The sequence below is a fragment of the Eptesicus fuscus genome, chromosome 16 (genome assembly GCF_027574615.1).
Source record: "Eptesicus fuscus isolate TK198812 chromosome 16, DD_ASM_mEF_20220401, whole genome shotgun sequence".
Classification (NCBI taxonomy): Eukaryota; Metazoa; Chordata; class Mammalia; order Chiroptera; family Vespertilionidae; genus Eptesicus; species Eptesicus fuscus.
This window is the reverse complement of record NC_072488.1, coordinates 60,893,449-60,917,146: the sequence shown is the minus strand read 5'-3', so window position 1 is coordinate 60,917,146 and position 23,698 is coordinate 60,893,449. Positions and strand designations below refer to the sequence as shown.

General features: G+C 40.5%; 1 protein-coding gene across 2 annotated transcripts in view; it reads left to right on the top strand.

Moving 5' to 3' along the window:
• The window catches only part of LOC114228060 (testis-specific gene 10 protein), a 125,567-nt gene that overhangs the window by 18,337 nt on the left and 83,532 nt on the right, over positions 1 to 23,698 (top strand). For both annotated transcript variants that reach the window (XM_054728460.1, XM_054728461.1), the window contains exons 3-5: positions 10,882 to 10,946; positions 19,742 to 19,865; positions 20,230 to 20,385. In XM_054728460.1, the coding sequence (XP_054584435.1) occupies positions 19,815 to 19,865; positions 20,230 to 20,385 (207 nt within the window). In that variant the 5' untranslated portion in view covers positions 10,882 to 10,946; positions 19,742 to 19,814. The remainder of the gene's footprint in view (positions 1 to 10,881; positions 10,947 to 19,741; positions 19,866 to 20,229; positions 20,386 to 23,698) is intronic.

The window sequence follows — 23,698 nt, the reverse complement described above, 5'->3', positions numbered from 1 at the left end:
CTTTCAAGGAATTGTCAGCAACACAGCAATAAATATCAACATGAAGCAGGTTATTATTGTAGATCATGCAGGGAAAACATATTTAACTGCAGCAGTGTTTGACTGTATTCTGCGCAGTGAGAAAACCTGATGTCATTTTCAAAGTCCACCATTTCTTACTTCTTTTCAGTCAGGTCATGTTTCTAAGCTTTCTAAATCTCTGTTTTCTGGCTAATGAAAAGAAAATAGGATTCCATTGAGTTTCCTATCTACCTACTCCAGAACTTCTGTGAGGATCAAATGAGATGAGGCACGGGAAAATGCTTCACAGACATTTGGTTGTAGTGTAAAATGTTTCCATTTGGCTATGAAGCAAGTCATGTTCCTGGCTGAAGAAACTGCAAGGAGGCTGGTTGCTAGGGAGAGGAAGCTGGGCTTTGCTACATGATGTCATTACCTGGATAGACACTTAGCATATTAGCCTTTTATATATATACTAGAGGCTTGGTGCATGAAAATTCATGCACTGGAGGGGGGGTCCCTCAGCCCAGCCTGCCCCCTCTCACAGTTTGGGAGCCCTCAAGGGTGGGAGGCGACCCGGCAATCAGGGGAAGGTGATGTCCCATCACACCTCTTCTGCTACCACTGCCGGCAGCACAAGCCTCAGCTGGCACTGGTTACCTGAGCCTTGGGTGGCCCTGGCCACCATCCGAGGCTTGCCTGCACCTGGGGCTGGCCCTGTGCAGCTGGGCAGCCACCACCCCAGGCTTGCCTGCGTCTCGGGCTGGCCCTGGGTAGCTGGGCAGCCGACATATGAGGCTTGCCTGTGCCTCAGGCTGGCCCTAGGCAGCTGGGGGCTGAGGGGACTGGGAGACTCCAAAGGCAGGCACCCCAGTGAGGCTGAGGGGACTGGGCGCTGCCATCTTGTGGCTGTGGGCACCGCCATCTTTGAGGGCGTGGCAGTCAATTACAATATTCCCTCTTTATTGGCTGTTGGTGCCACCATCTTTGAGTGCAGGGCAGTCAGTTAGCATATTCCCTCCTTATTGGCTGTGGGTGCCGCCATCTTTGTGATGGTGTGAGGGTCAATTAGCATATTCCCTCTTTATTAGATAGGATAGATGGGTGCTGGATTTCATCAGATGTTTTTTCTGCATCTATTAATATGATCATGTGATTTTTATTTTTCATTTTGTTTACGTGATGTATCACATTTATTGATTTGCAAATATTGTATCTGTCTGCATCCCTGTAATAAATCTGACTTGGCTATGATGTATGATCTTTTTAATGTATTATTGGATCCAGTTTGCTAATATTTTGTTAAGGATTTTAACATCAATGTTCATTGGTAAGATTGTCCTATAATTTTCTTTTGTAGTAGTGTCTTTATCTGGTTTTGGAATTAGGATAATTCTCGTCTCATTAAAAGAGATTGGAACACTTCCTTACTCTTGAATTTCTTGGAACAGTTTCAGGATAGGTATTAGTTCTTCTCTGAATGTTTGGTAAAATTCCCTTGTGAAGCCATTTGCTCCAGGACTTTTGTTTTCTGGGAGTTTTTTTGTTTATTTTTTATTACTGCTTCAATTTCATTAGTTGTAATCAGTTTACTCAGGTTTTCCTATTCTTCCTAGTTTATTTTTGGAAGGTTGTGGGTTTTAAGGACTTTATCTATTTCGTCCACATTGTCCAATTTGTTGGCATAGTACTTTCTTACAATCTTTTGTATTTCTTTGGTGTCAGTTATTACTTCTCCTTTCATTTTTGATTTTTTAAATTTATTTGTGTCCTCTCTTTTTTTCTTGATGAGTCTGGTTAAAGGTTTGTCGATATTCTTTATTGTTTCAAAGAACCAGCTTTTAATTTTATTGATCTTTTGTATTTTTTTTTGTCTATTCTGTCATTTATTTCTGCTCTCATCTTTATTATTTCCTTCCTTATATTCTTTGTTTGTTGTGTTTTTCTTGTTCTTTTAGGTATAGGGTTAGATTGTTTATTGGAGAATTTTCCTGCTTCCTCAGGTCAGACTCTAATGCTATAAACTTCACCCCCAGGACTGCTTTTGCTGTGCCCCAGAGATTTGGGGTTGTTGTGTGTTTATTTTCATTTGTTTCCATGTAATTATTTATTCCTATATCTCATTGTTTAATAACATGCTATTTAGACTCCATGTATTTGAATGTTTTTCAGTGGTTTTTTTTTTATTGCAGTTGAATTCTAGTTTCGTGTCTTTGTGATCCAAGAAGATGCATAATATGATTTCAATCTTCTTTAACTTGTTAAGACTTATTTTGTGTCCTAACATGTGGTCTATCTTTGAGAATGTTCCATGTGCTCCTGAGAAGATTGTATTTTCTGCTGCTCTGGGATGAATTCCTTTGTGAATATCAATTCAGTTCATTTGATCTAGTGTATCATTTAAGGTTGCTATTGCCTTGTTGATTTTTTGTCTGGAAGATCTATCCATTGACAGTGGGGTTTTAAAATTTTCTCCTATGCCTGTATTGCTATCAATCGCTCCCTTAATGTCCACCAAGATTTGCTTTATATATTTAGGTGCTCCTATGTTGGGATGCATATATGTTTACAAGGGTTATATCCTCTTCTTGGATCGATCCCTTCAGTATTATGTAATGACCTTGTTTGTCTTTTTTTTTTTATGAGCTTTGTTTAGAAGTCTAGTTTGTCAGATATAAGTATTGTTACCCCAGTTTTGTGGTGGTGTTTTTTCTATTGGCATGGAATATTTTTTTCCATCCCTTCACTTTCGGTCTGTGTTACTTTTATTCTAAAGTGGGTCTCTTGTAGACAGCATATATGTTTTCTTAGTAAAAGATATGCTGTATCTTCTTATTGGAGTGTTTAATCCTTTTATATTTGAGCTTATTATTGGCTAGAGGCCTGGTGCACAGGATTCATGTACTGTTGGGGGCGTGGCCTGCGGGGATCGGCCTGCTATGGGAGCACAGCTCATCCTGGTCAGCTGAGCAGCTGTGGACCCGCCCTCTGAATAGCTGCTCCCTGGTCTGGCATCTTCCATGGAACCAGAGCACTTGCCTGTCCAGGGGACCCGGTCAGGACTGGGCCCAGGGACAATAGCACTGAGAGGTGGCGGAGTAGGCCTCAGTCCCGCGGCTGCCACAAACCTGCCTCCCAGCCTCTGGGGTCAGCTCTGCGAGCCTGGTGGCAGCACTGCACAGCCTGCGGGCATCTGGAGGAGGCAGCAGGGAGCGAGGAGGAGGAGCCTGAGATGAGGAGGTGATGATTGCAGCCTGGATTCCTGCCTGTTGGCCCGGGGTTCGCAGCAGAGCAGCCACTCATCCTGGTCAGCCAAGCTGTGCTCCCACTGTGGTAGCACACTGATCATCAGGGGGCAGCTCCTGTGTTGAGCATCTGCCCCCTGCTGGCAGTGTGTGTCATAGTGACTAGTTGACTGGTCGTTCTAGTTGTTCTGCCATTCAGTCGCTGAGCTTTTATTATATAGGATAGCTACTTATTTATTGCCATTTTATTCTTTATACCTATATTTCCCCTCTCTTGGATTGTTTCCTTTCTTTTTCTTAAAGTAGGCCTTTTACATTTCTTATAATAATGATTTGGTGGTAATGAACTTTTTTATTTTTGTCTGGGAAGCTCTTTATCTTTACTTCAATTTTAAGTGATAGCCTTGCTGGATACAGTAGTCTTCTTTGTAGGTCCTTGTTTTTTATCACTTTGAACATTTGATGCCAGTCTCTTTTGTTCTGAAGTGTTTCTGTTGAGAAATCAGGTGACAGCCTTATGGGAGCCCCTTTGTAGGTCCTTCTGATTTTTAAGATTAACTCTTTGTCTTTAATATTTGGCATTTTAATTATGATGTGTCTTGGTGTGGGGATCTTTGGGTTCACCTTGATTGGGATTTCTGTGCTTCCTGAACTTGTGTGACTTTTCCCTTCACCAGGTTATGGAAGTTTTCAGCTGTTATTACTTCAAATAGGTTCTCTATCCCTTGCTTACTCTCTTATCCTTCTAGTACCCCTATTATGTGGGTATTGTTATGCTTGATGTTATCACAGAGGTCACTTAGACTTTCTCATTAAAAAAATTTCTCTTTTGATGCTCTGCTTGGTGCTTACTGTTATCTTATTTTCTAAATCATAGATTTGATCCTCTGCTTCATCTAACCTGCTGTTTATTCCTTCTAGTGTATTCTTTATTTCAGATAATTGTAGTCTTCATTTCTAACTGGTTCTTTTTTTAGGGTTTCTTTATCCTTTTTAATGCTTATATCTCTTTGTTTAAGTTCTCACTGAGACCATCCATTCTCCCCCTAAGGTCTTTGTGCATCCTTGTAACCATTGTTTTAAACTCTGCATCTAATGTTTTGGTCGCTTCTTTTAATTTAATTCTTCTCTGGTGATTTCTCTTGTTCTTTCATTTGGAACATATTTCTTTGTCTCTCCATTTTGTTTCTGTGTATTAGGTGGATTTGTTATGGGTTCCAAACTTGTTATGATGGCTTTATGATGAAGGTGTTTTGTCAGGTTCAGTGGCACAATCTTTTAGGTCACCTGAGCTCTATGTTTCTTGTGGGTTATGTGCACCCACCTGTTGTAGTTGAGTCTTGAATATTTTTGGGCCCTTCATGAGTGGAGTTAATTCTTCAGGCTGACTGACTATAAGGGGAAACCTCAATCATCCTGTGTGAGACATTGTGCAGAAGTGTCCCTCTCAGAATAGAGTTGTTCCCTGCAGAGTCTGGTGCCGGCCCAAATCCCCTTTTGTGTGTGCTACCTGTGTGGCTAGTTGGGTCTTGCTCTGGTGTGGTCTGACGCTCACCACTGGTTGTGTTGGTTCTGGGTCCACTCGGGTGAGGTTCACATACAGGTACAGGTCAGACATCTAACCTAATAATACCCAAACATGCAAATTGACCGCACCTTCGCTACGCCCACAGCCAATCAGAGCGAACAAGATGGCGGTTAATTTGCATATGCGGGTGCTGAGCAGCCTGAGTCCTGTAAACGTCCTCTGGACCCAGGCTGCTCAGAGCCTGTAGGCCTGCACTTAGGTCCTGAGTGGCCTGGGTCCCATAAACATCCTCCGGACCCAGGCGGGATCGCTTAGGTCCTGAGCCGCGGGGACCCCAGAACGCCCCCTGGCTACTGGGAGCCTTGGTGGGCGGGAATGTTCCCGCCCCCAAACACTTGCAGCAATCTGGGGTCTGGGACCTAAGTCACTCAGAGCCTGTAGGCCCTCGCTTAGGTCCTGAGTGGCAGGGGCCCCAGAAGCCCCCTGGCCACTGGGAGCCTTGGCTGGGCGGGAACATTCCCGTGTCGCCATAGCGACACGGGAATGTTCCCGCCCCCAAACACGTGCAGCAGTCTGGGGTCTGGGAAACATCCTTCAGACCCAAGCCTCTCAGATCGTGTAGGCCTGCGCTTAGGTCCTGAGCAGCCTGGGTCCCATAAACATCCTTCGGACTCAGGCGGATCGCTTAGGTCCTGAGCGGCAGGGGCCCCAGAACGCCTCCTGGCCACTGGGAGCCTTGGTGGGCGGGAACATTCCCGCCCCCAAACACTTGCAGCAGTCTGGGGTCTGGGACCTAAAGCTGCTCAGAGCCTGTAGGCTGGCGCTTAGGTCCTGAGTGGCAGGGGCCCCAGAATGGCCCCCTGGCCACTGGGAGCCTTGGCGGGGCGGGAACATTCCTGTGTTGCTATGTTCCCGCCCCCAAACACTTGCAGCAGTCTGGGGTCTGGGAAACATCCTTCAGACCCAAGCCTCTCAGATCCTGTAGGCCTGCGCTTAGGTCCTGAGCAGCCTGGGTCCCATAAACATCCTCGGGACCCAGGGCCGATCAGAGCCTGTAGGCCTGCACTTAGGTCCTGAGGGGCAGGGTCCCAGAATGCCCCCTGGCCACTTGGAGCCTAAGGGTGCAGGCGCCAAGGGGCTGGGTCCCGCAAACATCCTCAGGACCCAGGCCAGTCCGAGCCTGTAGGCCCCTTGCTTAGGTCCTGAGTGGCAGGGTTCCCAGAACACCCCCTGGCCACTTTGAGCCTATAGGTGCAGGAGCCAAGGGGCTGGGGGCGGGGCGGGGTGGAAACATCCCCTGTCACCATAGTGCCCCCAGCCGCTTGGGAATGCTCCAGCACCAAGAGGCAGTTTGGTTCCAGGCCCCCAGCCTGGCGCACATGATGGGGGGCTGGCTGCTGGCCTCTGGGGTGTGTGGAGACCCTTGGGGGCCACCACTGCGTGCGGCCCAGGGGTCCCTGCATGCCCCCCAGCCTGGCGCCCATGGTCAGGGCTCATACAGGAGGCAACCAATCAAAGTGTCCCTCTCACATTGATGTTTCTCTCTGTCTCTCCCTCCCTAAAGAAAGTTGTCATTGTTTCTTGGTGAAGGGACTGGAGTCCGTGTTGATAAAAACACCTTCGTGGCTGTGGTGACTGGTAGTGGCTGCAGCAGTGGGGTGATGGGGCTGGTGCCTTCCCCTGATCAGCCCGGTTGCCTCCCACAAAGGAGAGTGGGGAGCGGGCCTAAGCCATCAGTAGGACATCCCCTGAGGGCACCCAGTATGTGAGAGGGGGCAGGTTGGGCTGAGGGACCCCCCCAACCCCAGTGCACGAATATCGTGCACCGGGCCCCTAGTGGTATATAACTGGCCTTGGTCTACCTCTCTGGAGTTACCACCCAGTTCACAGTTTGTGGTTGTGTCTACTGGGCCTGGGTGTGCATTGGAGGGGCCAATCTGTATATAAGGTTTGGTGTCCTCTAGTTTAGAGTTGGGGGCATATCTGTAAAAGGCCTGAGGCTTCCTGAGGTCTGTTTTCGCCTGTCCGTTACTCGGACTACTCCTGAGGTTGCCTTGTCTTCCTCCTTCCAAAGAAAGACTGCAGTGTGGGCTCAGACTGGCCACAAACTAGAGGCTCTTCCTTAGGTTGCAAGCCTGGTATGGTGGTGGGGCATCTGGGGTTGGGAGGACAGGACCAGTGGGTCTCCTACTTGGGGGTCATGAGGTCAGGCAACTAATGAGGGAAAGTGACCCTTCCTCCAGAGCCAAACCACTCAGTCCATGCCAGAGTTCACCCAGGAGGGGCAGGCCACAGGTTCAGGTTGGGTGCAGCCAGCCCACCCGCCCATCCACAGGAGCAAACTCAGACATCCTGGGCTCAGGGGGACAGATCAAGTCTCCCATTGGGGGTGATGCCAGCTTAGTCCACAGGAGGGAGCTAAGCACATCATCCTGGTCTCAGACAACAGCCTCCAAGTTCCTCACACCTAGAATGTTCCAGCTCCGAACCGTTCTCCCTTCCCCCATCAGAACCGAGACTAGCTGGGCGGGGTATCTGGGACTTGGCAGGGTCCAAACAGTGTCCTGTTGGGGGTGGTGCCCACAAACCTGTAGGAGGGGGCGGGTACTTTTTCACCTTCCCAGGGTAGTGCCGGCTGAGCTAGTAAAGAGAGAGGAGTGCCCCCTGCCCTGGCAGTGTGGTGTGTACCACAGCACCCAGCTGTCCTGTTGCCGTACAAAAGCTTCCCCAGGAAACATACTCTGAAGTTTCCAGCTCTGAATGGCACTCCTGTTTTCCTATGTAGGTAAACTCAGCAGGACAGGACCCACCGAGTGATTCAGTATCTGGGGGAAGGGCACCAGCTCTGCACTCGAGATGGGAGAGACCTGCCCTCTTTCCAAAGCTGTACATTTTAGTCACTGTCTGAGTCTCCTCTGAGAACCTCCCTAGAAAAAGAGGGCCCCTAAAGTCAGTGCTGGGTGACACCTCCAGATGACCTGAGTTTGGCAAAGTGCCTAGCCAGCAGTTGGGGCCAGACAGTGCGCTCCCCAGGCTAGTGCTGTAACAATAGGAGTTCTCATTCCTGGGAAGGTGGCATCTGGGTCTCCCAGGCATACTGAATCCCCACCGATTTTCACCACCAGATGCTATGCGTGCTCCTCTCCATCTTGGTTGCTCTGGGTTTGGGATCCCTGTGTGTGTGTTGGGGGGAGGGGAGACGGGAGGCGCCCGCGAGTTTTGCAGCACAGTACACTCTGGCTTCTTACCCACCACACCTGGGTACGGAGGCTAGCCCTTTTCTTGCCTCTGCCCTTCTTACCAGTCTCTAGGTGGCTTATTCTGTAAATCCTTGGTTATAATATTTCATTTGGTTATTCAAGTTTATTGCTCTACAAGTTAGCTGTAAATCTGGTTCAGGGCTGGGAGCAGGTGAATGTAGCTTCCACCTATTCTGCAGCCATCTTGGAATCCACTTTTAGTCATTTTTTAAAGGTCAGGTTTTTAAAGAGTAATTTCTTCCATTATTTATTCCATAAAAATGTTTTGAAGATTTACTATTGTGTTATCTACTACTATGTATCAAATTTTCCCTAAACCTTAATAGCCTTAAATGACAAACATTTATATCTCACAGTTTTAATTGCCACTTAGCTGAGTGGTTCTGGTTCATGGTTTCTTAGGAATTATCATCAAGATGATGGTTACGCCACAGTCATTGCTTGACTGTCCTGGAAGATTTGCTTTTACGATGCCTTACTCAGATGGCCATTGGCTTTTGGCAGGAAGCCTCAGTTGCTCGCCAGGTGGACCTCTCCCTGTGGTCGTTTGATATAGTCGTTACAGCAGCTGGCTTGTCTCCAAGCCTGTGATCCAAGAGAGACAGCAAGGAGGAATCGGTAATGCCTGTGATGATCCAAAAGCTGTGCACCAGCACTCCCACCACATCCTGGTCATTAGACGTGTTCACTAGGTGTAGCCCACACTTAAGGGGAGGGCAGGTAAGCTCCATTTTTTGAAGGAAGGAATATTAGAGTTCGTGGACATTTGTAAACCACCACAACTATATGCCTCCTTTTATCTCCTCATTTTTAATTGTTTGCCATTTATGTCTTAAAACAGTGTTTCCCAGATAATTAAAAACACAATTTTTTGAAATATGGAGAAGCAGAATTGCAATTTCACCATTACTAGTTTCTTTTGATACAATTTATATTTTTAATTAACTTAGGAGCCATTATCAGACACACACACAAATATGCACAACTCTCTCTGTCCTCTGCTTGCGTTATTTTTCTCTGTAGCACTTTCCTACTACTTTGTCCCTCCCTCTGCTCCAGCCACACTAGCCTCCTTACTATTCCTTGGAATTTAGCAGACATCTTTTGCCTTTAGGACCTTTCTGGAAGCTGTATCTACTGTCTGGAGTGTTTTCCCAGATTTTTATAAGATTGACTTCCTAAGTCTTTGCTGAAAGGGCTCCTTTCATTGAGGACTTCTCTGATCACCCTGTTTAAAATTCCAACCTGCTCCTTCATAGACACCCCAATATCTTTAACTCTGCTCTTTTTTTCTATTGTACTATATAATTTATTTATTTTTTATTGTCTACCCAGCTGGAATATAACATCCCCAAAGGCAGGAATCTTGATTTATTTTGTTCACTTTTTTATGTGTCAAGTGCAAAGAACAGATGTGAGTGCTCAATATATATTTTTTGAACAACGCATTCACTATCTGACATATTTTACCTAATTTTTTTTGTTTTTCTCTTTTTAAGTAGAATGTCAGCTTCATGAGGACAGAAATTTCTGTCTATTTTATTCACCACTAGATCTAGCATATAGCAAAATGTCAGGCATATGGTCCTCATTAAACATTTGTCAAATAAATGAACAAACTGGGTTAGCATCTTTTCATTTTGTTTTTCAGAGCGGAATCAGCATTATGTGTTTTATATGTAAAGTAATACATATCTATTATTAAAAATTTTCATCTATATAAGATAACATCGACTGCAATCATACATTGTAATAACTAGACAAAATCCATCTTCCTCAGTTTATATGTTATTAGTTTTCTTCCATCTAAATATGGGATATTTGTATATAAATTTATTTTTTACAAGAGTGTGTCATACTAAATAAAACTTTTGGCCTTGTGGAGTTTTAATACTAATTTAGTATAGATATCAGTACACACAACTCAAATTATATCCTTTTTTTAGTGTCTACCTAATAGTATTATTAAAGCACTGAAAATTATCTACCCAAATAACTATACATAAGTTTACCCAAACTGTATATAAGTTATGTCTAATACCACAACAACCCTTAATATTTCATAAAAGTATGACTTCCAGAGACATCTTAGAAAAGTACTTTAGTCAAAAGAACAAATGAGGTACAGTAATCCTAGAATATATTTAAAAATAGTACATTTAAAAAAGTAAAATATGGTACATTTAAAAATATATTTTAAATATAGTACATTTTAGTTTAGAATAATGAGAGGTTTATGAATTGAGAAATAAATTTATTAAACTAGCTTGCCAACTTTCAGCAGAGAGATTTACAGCTTTGCATAAAAACATAGTCACTGGCCTCTAGAAACATACAATTTAGTTATATACTAAACTAAACTATAACTATGGGGAACTATACTATGAGACTGGGTATGTTTGATGTCATAAATCTTATACAGAAAGTTTTTGTGGGTTGGATTTAACTAAGCTATTAAGAATGCAAAGGAAAAGACAATCATTTATGACCATGGGTGATCTGGGAAAACTTAAAATCCTAGTCATTCTTTTATTTCTTCCATTTTATTATCTTCAGGATTATAATTAGTATTAACATTTTTTTCTAGTTTGTGGGGAGTAATTTAAAAAATATTATCAATATTTTATACAAGACATTAGCTAATTCAAAGAAACTACTATACTTCATCCTAGGTTCTTCTACCATCAAAGGTAGGTAAACAAAGAGGTAGAATATTGTTTCTTTTGTAAAATATTCACTGTCTGCATATTTTTATTTTTAAGTGGCTTGCTTTTTATATTCTCTTTTTCGAGTTAAATCAGTTTACATATTTAAAATCCAAATAACTTTTTTCTGGCTTGATTTTCAGATTGAACTTGTTTGCCAGCAAAATAATATAATAGTATTGGAAGATACAAGAAAAGACTCAGATCTGTAAGTGCCTTTTATATGTTAGGTAATAATTTTTATTTTTGTTAATATAGTAAAACTACAAAAAACTGTACATATGTTTTGACTCTCATGATTTTGTGAACAGTCAAAAATGTTTGTGTTCTACAATCAGCCCTCTGCTTGGTGCACAGGGTACTCCCATGTGTAAGAGCAATGCTGTTCTTGCTCCATTTCATCGTTACTCCTTGCTCTCCTATAGAACTTCTGGTTAGTTTTATTAATGCCCTTTGCTGTTAATTGATTTAAAATGATAACTGTGAGTAATTTAATTCTCAACATGTAAGATGCATTTGTCTACATATTTACTTTTCTTTTTCCTAGTAAGAAATATCTGTAACGTCAAATTTTGTTGTTTAATTCTAGGTAATATATATTTTTTAAATTTATTATTGTTTAAAGTATTACATATATTAGTACATATTTCTCCTTTTTTCCCCCCTTTGACCTTCCCCCAGCCTCCCCTACCCTCTGTCACATGCCCTCATCCCTCCAACCCCCCAGTGTCTTGTGTCCATTCGTGTGCTTATATGCATGCATACAAGTCCTTTGGTTGATCTATTTTCCTCCCTCCCCAACACTCCCCAGCCTTCCCGCTGTAATTTGACAGTGTGTTCGGTGCTTTACTGCCTCTGTATCTATCTTTTTATTCATCAGGTTATAATGTTCTTTATTTTCCATAAATGAGTGAGATCATGTGGTATTTTTCTTTCATTGCCTGGCTTATTTCACGTAACATAATGCTCTCCAGGTCCATCCATGGTGCTGCAAATGGTAAGAATTCCTTCTTTTTTATACCCGCGTAGTATTCCATTGTGTAGATGTACCATAGTTTTCTAATCCACTCATCTGCTTATGGGCATTTAGGCTGTTTCCAAATCTTAGCTATGGTTAATTGTACTGCTATGAACATAGGGGTGCATATATCCTTTCTGATTGGTGTTTCTAGTTTCTTAGTATATTCCTAGGAGTGGGATTACTGGGTCAAATGGGAGTTCCATTTTTAGTTTTTTGAGGAAACTCCATACTATTCTCCACAGTGGCTGCACTAGTCTTCATTCCCACCAGCAGCGCATGAGGGTTCCTTTTTCTCCACATCCTCGCCAGCATTTGTCGTTTGTTGATTTGTTGATGATTGCCATTCTAACAGGTGTGAGATGGGTACCGCATTGTCGTTTAGATTTGCATCTCTCAGATAATTAGTGACTTTGAGCTTGTTTTCATGTGTCTCTTGGCCTTCCTTCTGTCTTCTTTCGAAAAGATTCTATTTAGGTCCTTTGACCATGTTTTTTTTTTTTAATTTATTATTATTATTTTTTAAAAATATATTTTATTATTTACAGAGAGGAAGGGAGAGGGATAGAGAGTTAGAAACATTGATGAGAGAGAAACATCAACCAGCTGCCTCCTGCACACCTTAGTTGCGGGATGTGCCCACAACTAAGGTACATGCCCTTGACCAGAATCGAACCTGGGACCCTTCAGTCCGCAGGCTGACGCTTTATCCACTGAGCCAAACTGGTTAGGGCTGACCATGTTTTTATTGGATCATTTATCTTCCTTTTATTAAGTTGTATAAGTTGCCTGTAGATGTTGGAGATTAAACCTTTATCAGTGATAACATTTGCAAATATGTTCTCCCATACAGTGGGCTTTCTTGCTGTTTTGTTGATGGTTTCTTTTGCTGTGAAAAAGCTTTATATTTTGATGTAGTCCCATTTGTTTATTTTCTCTTTAGCTTCCATTGCCCTAGGAGCAATGTGGATTCCTCTAGTATTTTTATGGTTTCCTGTCTTATGTTTAACCCTGTATCCATTTTGAGTTTATTTTTGTATATGGTGTAAGTTGGTGGTCTAGTTTCATTTTTTTGCATGTATCTGTCCAATTTTCCCAGCACCATTTATTGAAGAGACTGTCTTGATTCCATTGTATGTTCATGCCTCCTTTGTCAAATATTAATTGAGCATAGTGGTTTGGGTTGATATCTAGATTCTCTATGCTATTCCATTGATCTATATATATGTTCTTGTGCCAGTACCATGCTGTTTTGAGAACCGTGGCTTTGTAATACAGCTTGAAATCTGGTATTGAGATCCCACCTACTTTGTTCTTCTTTCTCAGGATTGCTGTGGCTATTCGGGGTCTTTTTTTATTCCAGATGAATTTTTGGAGAGTTCGTTCTAGGTCTGTGAAATATGCCATTAGTATTTTAATGGGGAGTGCATTGAATCTATAGATTGCTTTGGGTAGTATGGACATTTTAATGATGTTAATTCTACCAGTCCATGAACATGGTATGTTCTTCCATCTGTTTATGTCTTCCTCTATCTCTTTTTTCAGTGTCCTGTAGTTTTCTGTGTATAGGTCTTTTACCTCCTTAGTTAAGTTTATTCCTAGGTATCTTAATTTTTTTGGTGCGATGGTAAATGGGATTGTTTTTTCAGTCTCTCTTTCTGTAAGTTCACTATTGGTGTATAGAAATGCCATAGATTTTTTGGTGTTAATTTTGTATCCTGCTACATTGCCGAATTCATTTATTAAGTCTATTAGTTTTTTGATGGAGTCTTTTGGGTTTTTTTATGTACAATATCATGTCATCTGCAAATAAGGACAGCTTTACTTCTTATTTTCCAATTTGGATACCTTTTATTTCTTCTTCTTGTCTAATTGCAATGGCTAATATTTCCAGTACTATGTCAACCAGGAGTGGTGAGAGTGGGCATCCCTGTCTTGTTCCTGTTCTTAGGGGAAATGGTTTTAGTTTTTGTCCATTGAGTATGATGTTTGCTGTGCATTTATCATATATAGCTTTTATTATGTTGAAGTATGATCCTTCTATTTCCACCTTGTTGAGAGTTTTTATCAAGAAAGGGTGTTTGGATTTTGTCAAATGCTTTTTCTGCATCAATTGATATGACTATGTGATTTTTATCTCTCAATTTGTTTATGTGATGTATCATGTTTATTGATTTGCGGATATTGTACCATCCTTACATTCCTGGGATAAATCCTACTTGGTCATGGTGTATGATCTTTCTGATGTACTGCTGGATCCGATTTGCTAGAATTTTGTTGAGATTTTGTCATCTATGTTCATGAGGGATATTGTCCTGTAATTCTCTTCAATTGTGATGTCTTTATCTGGTTTTGGTATTAGGGTGATGCTGGATTCATAGAAGGAGCTTGGAAGTGTTCCTTCCTCTTGAATTTTTTGGAATAGTCTGAGGAGGCTAGGTTTTAGTTCTTCCTTGAATGTTTGGTAAAACTCCCCTGTGAATCCGTCTGGCCCCGGGCTTTTGTTTGCTGGAAGCTTTTTGATGAGTGCTTCAATTTCTTCCATAGTTATTGGCCTATTGAGATGTTTAGATTCTTCCGGGTTGAGTTTTGAAAGGTTATATTTTTCTAAGAAAATGTCCATTTCCTCCAGGTTGTCCAGTTTGTTGGAATAGAGTTGTTCATAGTATTTTTTAACAATCGTTTGTATTTCAGTGGGTTCTGTTGTTATTTCACCTCTTTGATTTCTGATTTTGTTTATTTGGATCCTCTCTCTCTGCTTCTTGGTGAGCCTGGTTAGAGGTTCATCAATATTATGTATCCTTTCAAAGAACCAGCTCTTCGTTTTGTTGATCTTTTGTATTGGTTTTTTTTTTTTTTGGTCTCAATGTCGTTTATCTCCGCTCTGATCTTTATTATTTCCTTCCTTCTGTTTACACAGGGCTTTTTTTGTTGCTCTCTTTCTAACTCTTTGAGTTGTAGAGTTAGGTAATTTATTACCATTGTTTCTTGTTTTTTGCAGTAGGCTTGTAGAGCTATGAACTTCCCTCTCAAGACTGCTTTCGCTGTGTCCCATATATTTTGGATTGTTGTGTTTTCATTGTCATTTGTTGCCATAATGTTTTTTATTTCTTCCTTGATCTCTCTGATAACCCAGTCATTGTTTAATAGCATGCTGTTTAGTCTCCATGTGTTTGCTTTTTTTGGATTGTTTTTATTGTAGTTGATTTCCAGTTTTATGCCACTGTGACCTGAGAAGATGCTTGATATGATTTCTATCTTCTTGAATTTGAAGAGACTTTGCCTATGACCCAACATATGATCTATCTTTGAAAATGACCCATGTGCACTTGAGAAGAATGTATATTCTGTGGCTTTGGGGTGAAATGTTCTGAAGATGTCAATTAATTCCATCTGGTTTAGTAGGATTAATGTTTCTTTGCTGATTTTTTGTTTAGAGGATTTGTCCAATGGTGATAGTGGGGTATTAAAGTCTCCTATGATTGTATTGCTGTCAATCTCTCCCTTGATATCCTCCAGGAGTTTTTTTATGTATTTGGGTGCTCCTGTATTGGGTGCGTATATGTTTACCAGAGTTATTTCTTCTTGTTGGATTGCTCCCTTTAGTATTATGAAGTGGCCTTCCATATCTCTTGTTATGTCCTTCACTTTGAGATCTAATTTATCAGATATAAGTATTTCTACCCCAGCTTTTTTTTTTTTTTCATTTCCATTCGCCTGAAAAACCTTTTCCCATCCCTTCACCCTCTTTTTCTGAGGTGGGTTTCTTGTAGACAGCAGATATATGGGTCATGTTTTCTTATCCAATCCATTACCCTATGTTTTTTGATTGGGGCATTTAATCCATTTACATTTAAAATTATTATTGATAGGTACTTATTTGTCGCCATTTTTATTCTTTACCCCTGTGTAACTTCTTTGCTTCCTATTTATTTTTTTTTTTACAGCAGACCCTTTAACATTTCTTGCATTGCTGGTTTGGTGCTAATAAATTCCCTTAGTCCTTTTTTGTCTGTGAAGCTCCTGATTTCACCTTCAATTTTGATTGATAGCCTTGCTGGGTACAGTATTCTTGGATTCAGAGCCTTGATTTGCATGACTTTGTATATTTCATTCCATTCCCTTCTGGCCTGATGAGTTTCTCTTGAGAAATCAGTCGCTGGTCTGATGGGAGATCTTTTGTAGGTAACTTTCTGTCTCTCTCTGGCCACTTTTTTTTTTTTTTTTAAATATATTTTATTGATTTCACAGAGGGGAAGAGAGAGGGACAGAGAGCCAGAAACATCGATGATAGAGAAACATCGATCAGCTGCCTCCTGCACAACCCCCACCGGGGATGTGCCCGCAACCAAGGTACATGCCCTTGACCGGAACCGAACCCGGGACCTTTCAGTCCGCAGGCCGACGCTCTATCCACTGAGCCAAACCGGTCTCGGCTCTGGCCGCTTTTAAGATTCTTACTTTGTCGTTGGTGTTTGCCAATTTAATTATAATGTGCCTTGACATCGGTCTTTTGGGGTTCATTTTGCTTGGGACTCTGAGCTTCTGGGATTTGTGTGGGTTTTTTCTTCCCTATATCAGGGAAGTTTTCTGTCATTATTTCTTCAAACAGGTTTTCTATTCCTTGCTCAGTTTCTTCTTCTTCTGGAACCCCTATTATGCGGATATTGTTTTGTTTCATGTTGTCCCAAAGTTCCCTTAGGCTTTCCTCCTGCTTTTTAATTTTTTTTTCTAGAAGCTGCTCTATTTGGGTATTTTTTCCCACCTTGTCTTCTAGCTCACTGATGCAGTCCTCTGCTTCTTCTAGTCTACTCTTGATGCTTTCTATTGAGTTCTTTACAGCAGCGATGTCATTTTTCATTTCTTCTTGGTTCTTCTTCATTTCCTCTTGGTTCTTACTCATATTGTTGAATTTGTCTTCCATTCTTTTCATCCATCTTATGACCATTTCTCTGAATTCTTTCTCTGACAGGTTGCTTGCCTCCATTTTGTTTACTTCCTTTTCTGTTGATGCCTGCTTTTCTTTCATATGCGGGCTGTTTCTTTGTCTCCCCATGGTCTCTCTTCTCCAGGTGACTGGTTATGTAGTTCTCTCTCTCCTGCATTGATTTAAAGGCACAAAATACAACACAACCAGGTACAATGCACAAGGCACTGAACAGAAATGTATTCACGATATTAATAAACCCAAATAAAGGTGACCACCAGAGAAAGGCAAATTAGAGGATAGGAGAAAAAAAAGAAAGGAGTGCAAGAATGAAATTGGGAAAAGGAAAAAAAAGTAAGAGAGAAAAGAATGAGAATAAGAAAGAAAAGGGGAAGAAACTATATATATGGGGAGAAAACTACAATAGAACAGCCACTAATCCCAACAAATGTCAGCAACATGTACCTGGAGGTGAATACAAACTATAAACAACAACTAGTATCAAGTGAGGTGAGGGAAAACAGAAGCAAAAAAACTAACAAAAACAAAACAAAACAAAAGAATAAGCAAATCAATCTCACAAACAAGCATAAAAAATCGATATAATCAACGTTCAAGCAAACAACAACAAAAGAACAGAGAGAAATACAATTTTTTGGATAGTGAAGACAGAGAAGAGAGAGGTGTGTATGGACTTGGAGCAGGATATTGGAAATTAGGTATATAAGTAGGGTGAAATTTTAACAGGGAGTAAAAAGAAAGAATAGGGAAAATCTAAAGCAGGAAAAAGGTAAGAGAAACAGGACAACAAAAGGGGAAGAGTTAGGAAGAGAGTGATGGCATAAAGGTAGAGTTGAGATAGAGTAAAATGATGCTGAAGAAAAGATGAAAATAGAATGTAGAATACTAATCCCAAAGTAAAATAAAGAGAAAATAAAATGACACTTAAAAAAAAAAAGGTAAAATAGTGGCAGTAATAATACTGATTGAAAATAAAAATGTAATAATTAAAAAGGTAAAATCAAGTGAGGAAAAAAGAAAAAAATTAGTTTCTTAAGTAAAAGATGAGAAAAATAAAAAAATAATAAATAAATAAATAAATAAAAATTAAATTAAAAATATGTGCAGTAGTGAAGGTCATTCACTTCCTCTCCTGTTCTGTTTGGCATGCCTGTTTCCCAGTCAGGACTGTTTTGCAGTTCCCGGCGTTCCACTGCTCCTCAGTGTTGTAAGCCAGTCCTGATTTTTAAGCAGGCAGTGTGTCTTAATTTCTTGTATTCCTTTTTTTGTGATTATACAAGAGTCATTTTGTGATTCAGCCCCTGGGTGGCAGTGTTTCTGGATTGACCTCCGGGTCTATATGTCCTCTCTAGCCTGTGCTTACATCCTGCTTTCCCTGTGGCACTCAATACCGGTTTGTGGGAGTGGGTTGTCCCAGAGCTGGTTCCCTGATGGTTATTCCCTGCTCTGATCCTCAGGTTCCAGAAAAACAACTTTCCCCTGCAGTCTCTTAGGGTGTCCCCAATTGGGTGATCCTGTGTATTGGGCTTAGTAATCAGAAGCAAGGATTTAAAGAGGAAAAAGCATAAGTGTGCATCAGATCAAAATCGGTTGCTTTTTAGAGATCCCTTCTGTTAGCAGCTCTTAGGACCCCCTTCCACATTCACGGGTCACGCCAGCCCCAACAGCCATGGATTTTTCTAGGCGCAGACTTCCCCCGGTCTCCAGCTCCCGCAGTGTGCGCGTTTCTCTGTCCTGCCGGGACCAGAGACCTCACCTTATCCCAGGCGAAATCTGACCTTTCCGTGGTAGAGTGTAGAGCTCCTCTTAATCCGCGTGTTTGCGCCAATTGGGGACTGGTGTTCTGGGGTTCGCAGCTGTTCAGTGGATGCTGTAGTTGTAGATTTTCAGGCTTCTGATTACATCCACTTTCCCCTTCAAGATGGCGTGGTCTCCGCGTCTGAGCTGGTGGCTCCGGGATGGAACACAGCAGCAGTGGGGGCTGCCTGGTCAGGGGAGCCCCGTCCAGCAGTTCCCCACCTTCTCGTGGCGTATAGCTGTCCCTTAACTCACCAAAAAACACTCCCCGTGCGACCCTCAGCTCTTCTTTCTATCTGCTCTGGGTCAAGGCTCAGGACACGTCTGTCTATTCTGCCGCCATTTTTTTTTTCAGTAATATATTTTCTTTATCTAACAATGTGAAATGAAACTGCTCTGTTTACACATTTTAATTTTATTATTTAAAATATTTGAAACACCGTCTCTGTAAGTATATCTTTTATTTCCTCCCAATATAGCATTGGTAAAATAAATGTTTCTAAATATACTAAAGTGAATAGGAATGCACTTGAAAGTTCTTATAAGTATAGAATATCCAGTATTTCTTTAATTTATTCATTCCTTGAACAATTACTGCACAAAACTTAGATGCTATACAAGTTTTTCTAAGCAAATTAATTTTATTTTTAGGATTTGTAACTACACCTTTGGACATTTCTGGCCTCTCTGAAATTTCTTTATCTTTTTTTTTCAAAATTATTGGGTAAATTTAGGAGTACTTTTAGTTAAATCAAAATATAGAACATTCAGAAATGCTGGGAAAGAACGAAAGCTAACTGCTTTTTTTAAAGTGTGATTTTTTAAAAGTTATTTTTAAAGCACCACATTTATTGCCCTACCTGGTTTGGCTCAGTTGATAGAGCATTGGCCTGTGTACTGAAGGGTCTCAGGTTCGATTCGGTCAAGGGCACATGCCCAGGTTTAGGGATTGGTCCCTAGTGGGGGACGTGCAGCAGGCAGCTGATCAATGATTCTTTCTCATCATTGATGTTTCTATCTCTCTCTCCCTCTGCTTTCCTCTCTGAAATCAATAAAAATATATTTAAAACAAAACAAAACAAAAAAACAGAACACATTTATTATTTTTAAGGATCCGGTGTGGGTTCAACTTCATGTAGAAAACGTTGCTGTAGTTTAGCTTGAAATATTGGCCTGATTTTTTTCTCCCTCGCAAGATAATTTTAAAGATTAAAACATCACAAAATAAATCTCCTTCCAGACTTGATTCCTTTATCAAGAACTTAGAAGCAGACAAAGATCACTATAAGAGTTAAGCTCAAAACTTGAGAAAGATGATCAGAAATAGATCTAAAAGTCCAAGACGCCTGTCACCATCTTCCCGGGTAAGTTTTGGAAAGTTATTAATATTTTGGAGTTTGTTGCTCAAACACTGACTTTCATTCTTTGATTTACCTAATCTGGGAACAATTCAGGTTGATTGGTCTATCAAAGAGGTTGGGGGACAGAGGTCTCTTTGATTGACAGTGGACCATTGAAATTGGTTCTTTATCCCTAGTATTTATCATTGTTGGGAGGTAATCAGATAAATGTAGAGCAATTTGGGATGAAGCTGTTTAAAAGTGAGGTGATTTTTAAACTTTTTTTTCATCATTTCCTTTCTTTATACCATCATGATTGCTTAAATAAAGACTGTGAACTGCCATCTTATCAAAGAAGAGCTTCACATTTCTTATCCAATAATTGTAGGCTACACACTGTGATGTAGAGCTTTTGAAGACCACGCGAGACCGTGAAGAACTTAAGTGCATGCTGGAAAAATATGAGCGTCATTTGGCAGAAATTCAGGGTAATGTCAAGGTTCTCACATCTGAGAGAGACAAGACCTTTCTTCTTTATGAACAGGTAAACTTGTTTACAAAGAAACAAAATATGTAAGTAATAACAGTTAACTCTAGAGATATGTAATTCTTTAGGTATGCTTAAATCTGCCAATCAAATTAATTTAACTACCAGTTAGGAATTACCTTCATTCTTAAGATATTTTTAATGAAATATATTTCCAATACAGTATTTGTGTGGATACATACATATGTTGTCCCCATACCCATAAAAGGTCACATACATGCATAGAAATAGTTTGATTTTTGAAATAAGAAATGGAGAAAATGTTAAATAGAAAGGTATGTTGAGTTTAAGGTAAAAATATTTGAGTTTGGAGATTAAAAAATTGTAATATATCATTTTAATGTACTATCTATCACTTTAGAAACTGCCATATAATTTAATTTCAGAGAGTAAAATCAGTTTATCTCTATTTTTAGCTTAAAATTGATACCTCTATTAACCAAATAGTTTCTTTATTTCACAAATATTAAACATCATATATTACCAGCATAATTTCTTTTAAAAATATAAAATTCAATTAAGAATTACAGCAGCTTTGTGCAGGGTGATGGGCTTGCTACTGTAAGAGAAAAAAATAATCATAAGATGGAAACACTGCCAGTTTGGTTTTTTTTGAAGTTTTAAAGTTCACCTTAGTGGGTTGTATTTTAATTAAGTCAAGCTTACTCATTGCTTTTTATTTTATTTTTTAAATATATTTTTATTGATTTCAGAGAAGAAGGGAGAGGGAGATAGAAACATCAATGATGATAGAGAATCATTGAATGGCTGCCTCTTGCACGCCCCCTGCTGGGGATCAAGCCTGCAACCCGGCATGTGCCCTTGACCTGAATTGAACCTGGGACCTTTCAGTCCACAGGTGGACGCTCTACCATTAAGCCAAACCTGATAGGGTACTCATCTCTTTTTAAATAACTACAGTGACTTTGGATACCATGATTATGTGGCCTGTTTGCTTCATTTAATATGGGAAGGCAGGGCTAATAAGGTTAACTATTTTGCCCAAGAACAGCAGGAATCAGTCCAGATTGTCTGACTCCTATTTGGGTCTGCTCTTTGCCATTTAATTAAGCTTGTTTTAGGAGAATTGGCCCAGGGAGAAATGGATTTGTCTGGGCATATATCTTAATGTATAAAATAAATGCCCAGTGTATACTATATCATAGCATAAATTCTTTTGGTTAAATCACAGTACACTTTTCTTTCACTCTAACCTCAATCTTATTACTTTCTTTTCTTTCTCAGCATTGTCTTTTATTATGCTTAAAGTTTTAAACATTATATTAGCTATTTAATGGGTGACACATGATATTCTCTTCCATAATTAGCTTTCTTATTTTTAGTTTGAGCAATTTAAAAGGCAACTGCTACTTCTAAGTGTGTGGGGTGACTACTTGGCTTTGATTAGAATTCACTGGTGTCTGTCTGTACCATGAAATCTGAGTCAATGTGCATACACATGATTAAAGGGTCAGAACTGCTAAGGGGCAGGAGAGTCCTTTAATGAGAACGCTGTGCGTATGAGTGTAAGATGTGAGATTATTTTACTGAAACCTCTGCTTAGAAAATCCTATACTTGCATAAGTATACTTTGTTAGTGATCCTCAAATTTTTGCTCTATTCCTTCTCTTCAGACAATTTTATTTTATTTTAAATATATTTTTATTGATTTCAGTGAGAAAGGGAGAGGATTAGAGAGATAGAAACATCAATGATGAGAGAGAATCATTGATCAGCTGTCTCCTGCACACCCCACACTGGGGATCGAGCCACCAAAATGGACATGTGCCCTGACCAGAAATTGAACCATGATCTCATGGTTCATAGGTCGACAATCAACCACTGAGCCAGGCTGACTGGGCATAGACAATTTTATATTGAGATTTGAAGTGTAAATTAGTTAATAAGAAGCTAGTGTGAGCTACTGCACTACCTCATTAACTCAGGGAGCACAGTTTAAAAACGTTCAGATACTGTTTTCTACATTGGCAATCTTATTGGGGAGATAAAGTAAATTGTCTTTATTTGCTTTTTTGTTATTTTAGCATAAGTAATCTAAAGATATTTTTCTTTTTTTAAAAAATATTTTATTGATTTTTTTTACAGAGAGGTAGAGAGAGGGATAGAGAGTTAGAAACATCGATGAGAGAGAAACATTGATCAGCTGCCTCTTGCACACACCCCCACTGGGGATGTGCCCGCAACCAAGGTACATGCCCTTGACCGGAATCGAACCTGGGACCCTTGAGTCCACAGGCCAACACTCTATCCACTGAGCCAAACCGGTTTCGGCTAAAGATATTTTTCTTTATGGTGATCACGGAAATCTTTACTAGACTATGTAGAGTATGAATGGGGTTTCTGTTATCTTGAAAGGGATAAGAAGGAACATTTAGATTAAAGAAATGATGTGAGGCATATGACAAAGGTAAGTGATTCAGTCAAAGACTAGCATCAAAGGTATGTGACAGTGGAGGAATGGGGAGCTGACACTTGAGAGGTAGATTGAACTAGAGCAGCAGTCTGCAAATATTTCTGTGAAGGCCCAGGTAATAAATATCTTGGGCTCTGCAGGCCATGATCTCAGTCATAGTGACTCAGCTGTTTTTGTGGTGCAAAAGCACCCACAGACGATATACAAATGAATATGTTTGCTCTGTTTCAATATAACTTTATTTATGGACACTGAAATTTGAATTTCATATTATTTTACCCATTATGAAATATTTTTCTTCTTTTGATTATTGTCAACTATTTAAAAATGTAAAAATATTATCAGCTTATAAACTTACAAAACACAGGAGGCTTGCTGGATTTGGCCTGTGAGATTTGGTGTAGTTTACCAGCTTCTGGACTATATGGTGGAGCCTGTTCAAGGGCATTACAAGGAGTTTATACCTTGCTTTATAAGCAATGGGCAGCTTATTTTTTTAAAAGCAGAAGAAATGTGACTAAAGCCTCATTTTTATAATTTTAATCTGGTAAGAATTTTATATTATCTTCTTTATCTCATACACAATCTTTATATGTTATCTTTTTATATAACAACTAATGACCCAGTGCATAGATGCGTGCACATTGAAAGAAAATTAATTAGAAGGTGGCTGATGGGGTGAGTCTGGGTGAGATGGTCCCGATACGCCCTGGAGCCAACCTCCCGTGGTCGCTCCCTGGCATCTACTGAATGAGCAGGGTCACTCCGGCAGGTGGTGTCCCTCGGCTTGGCCTGCAGGGATTGGGCCAAAACAGGCTCTCCAACATCCCCCGAGGGGTCTGGAAGTGTGAGAGGACACTCTGCAAAGTTGCTGTT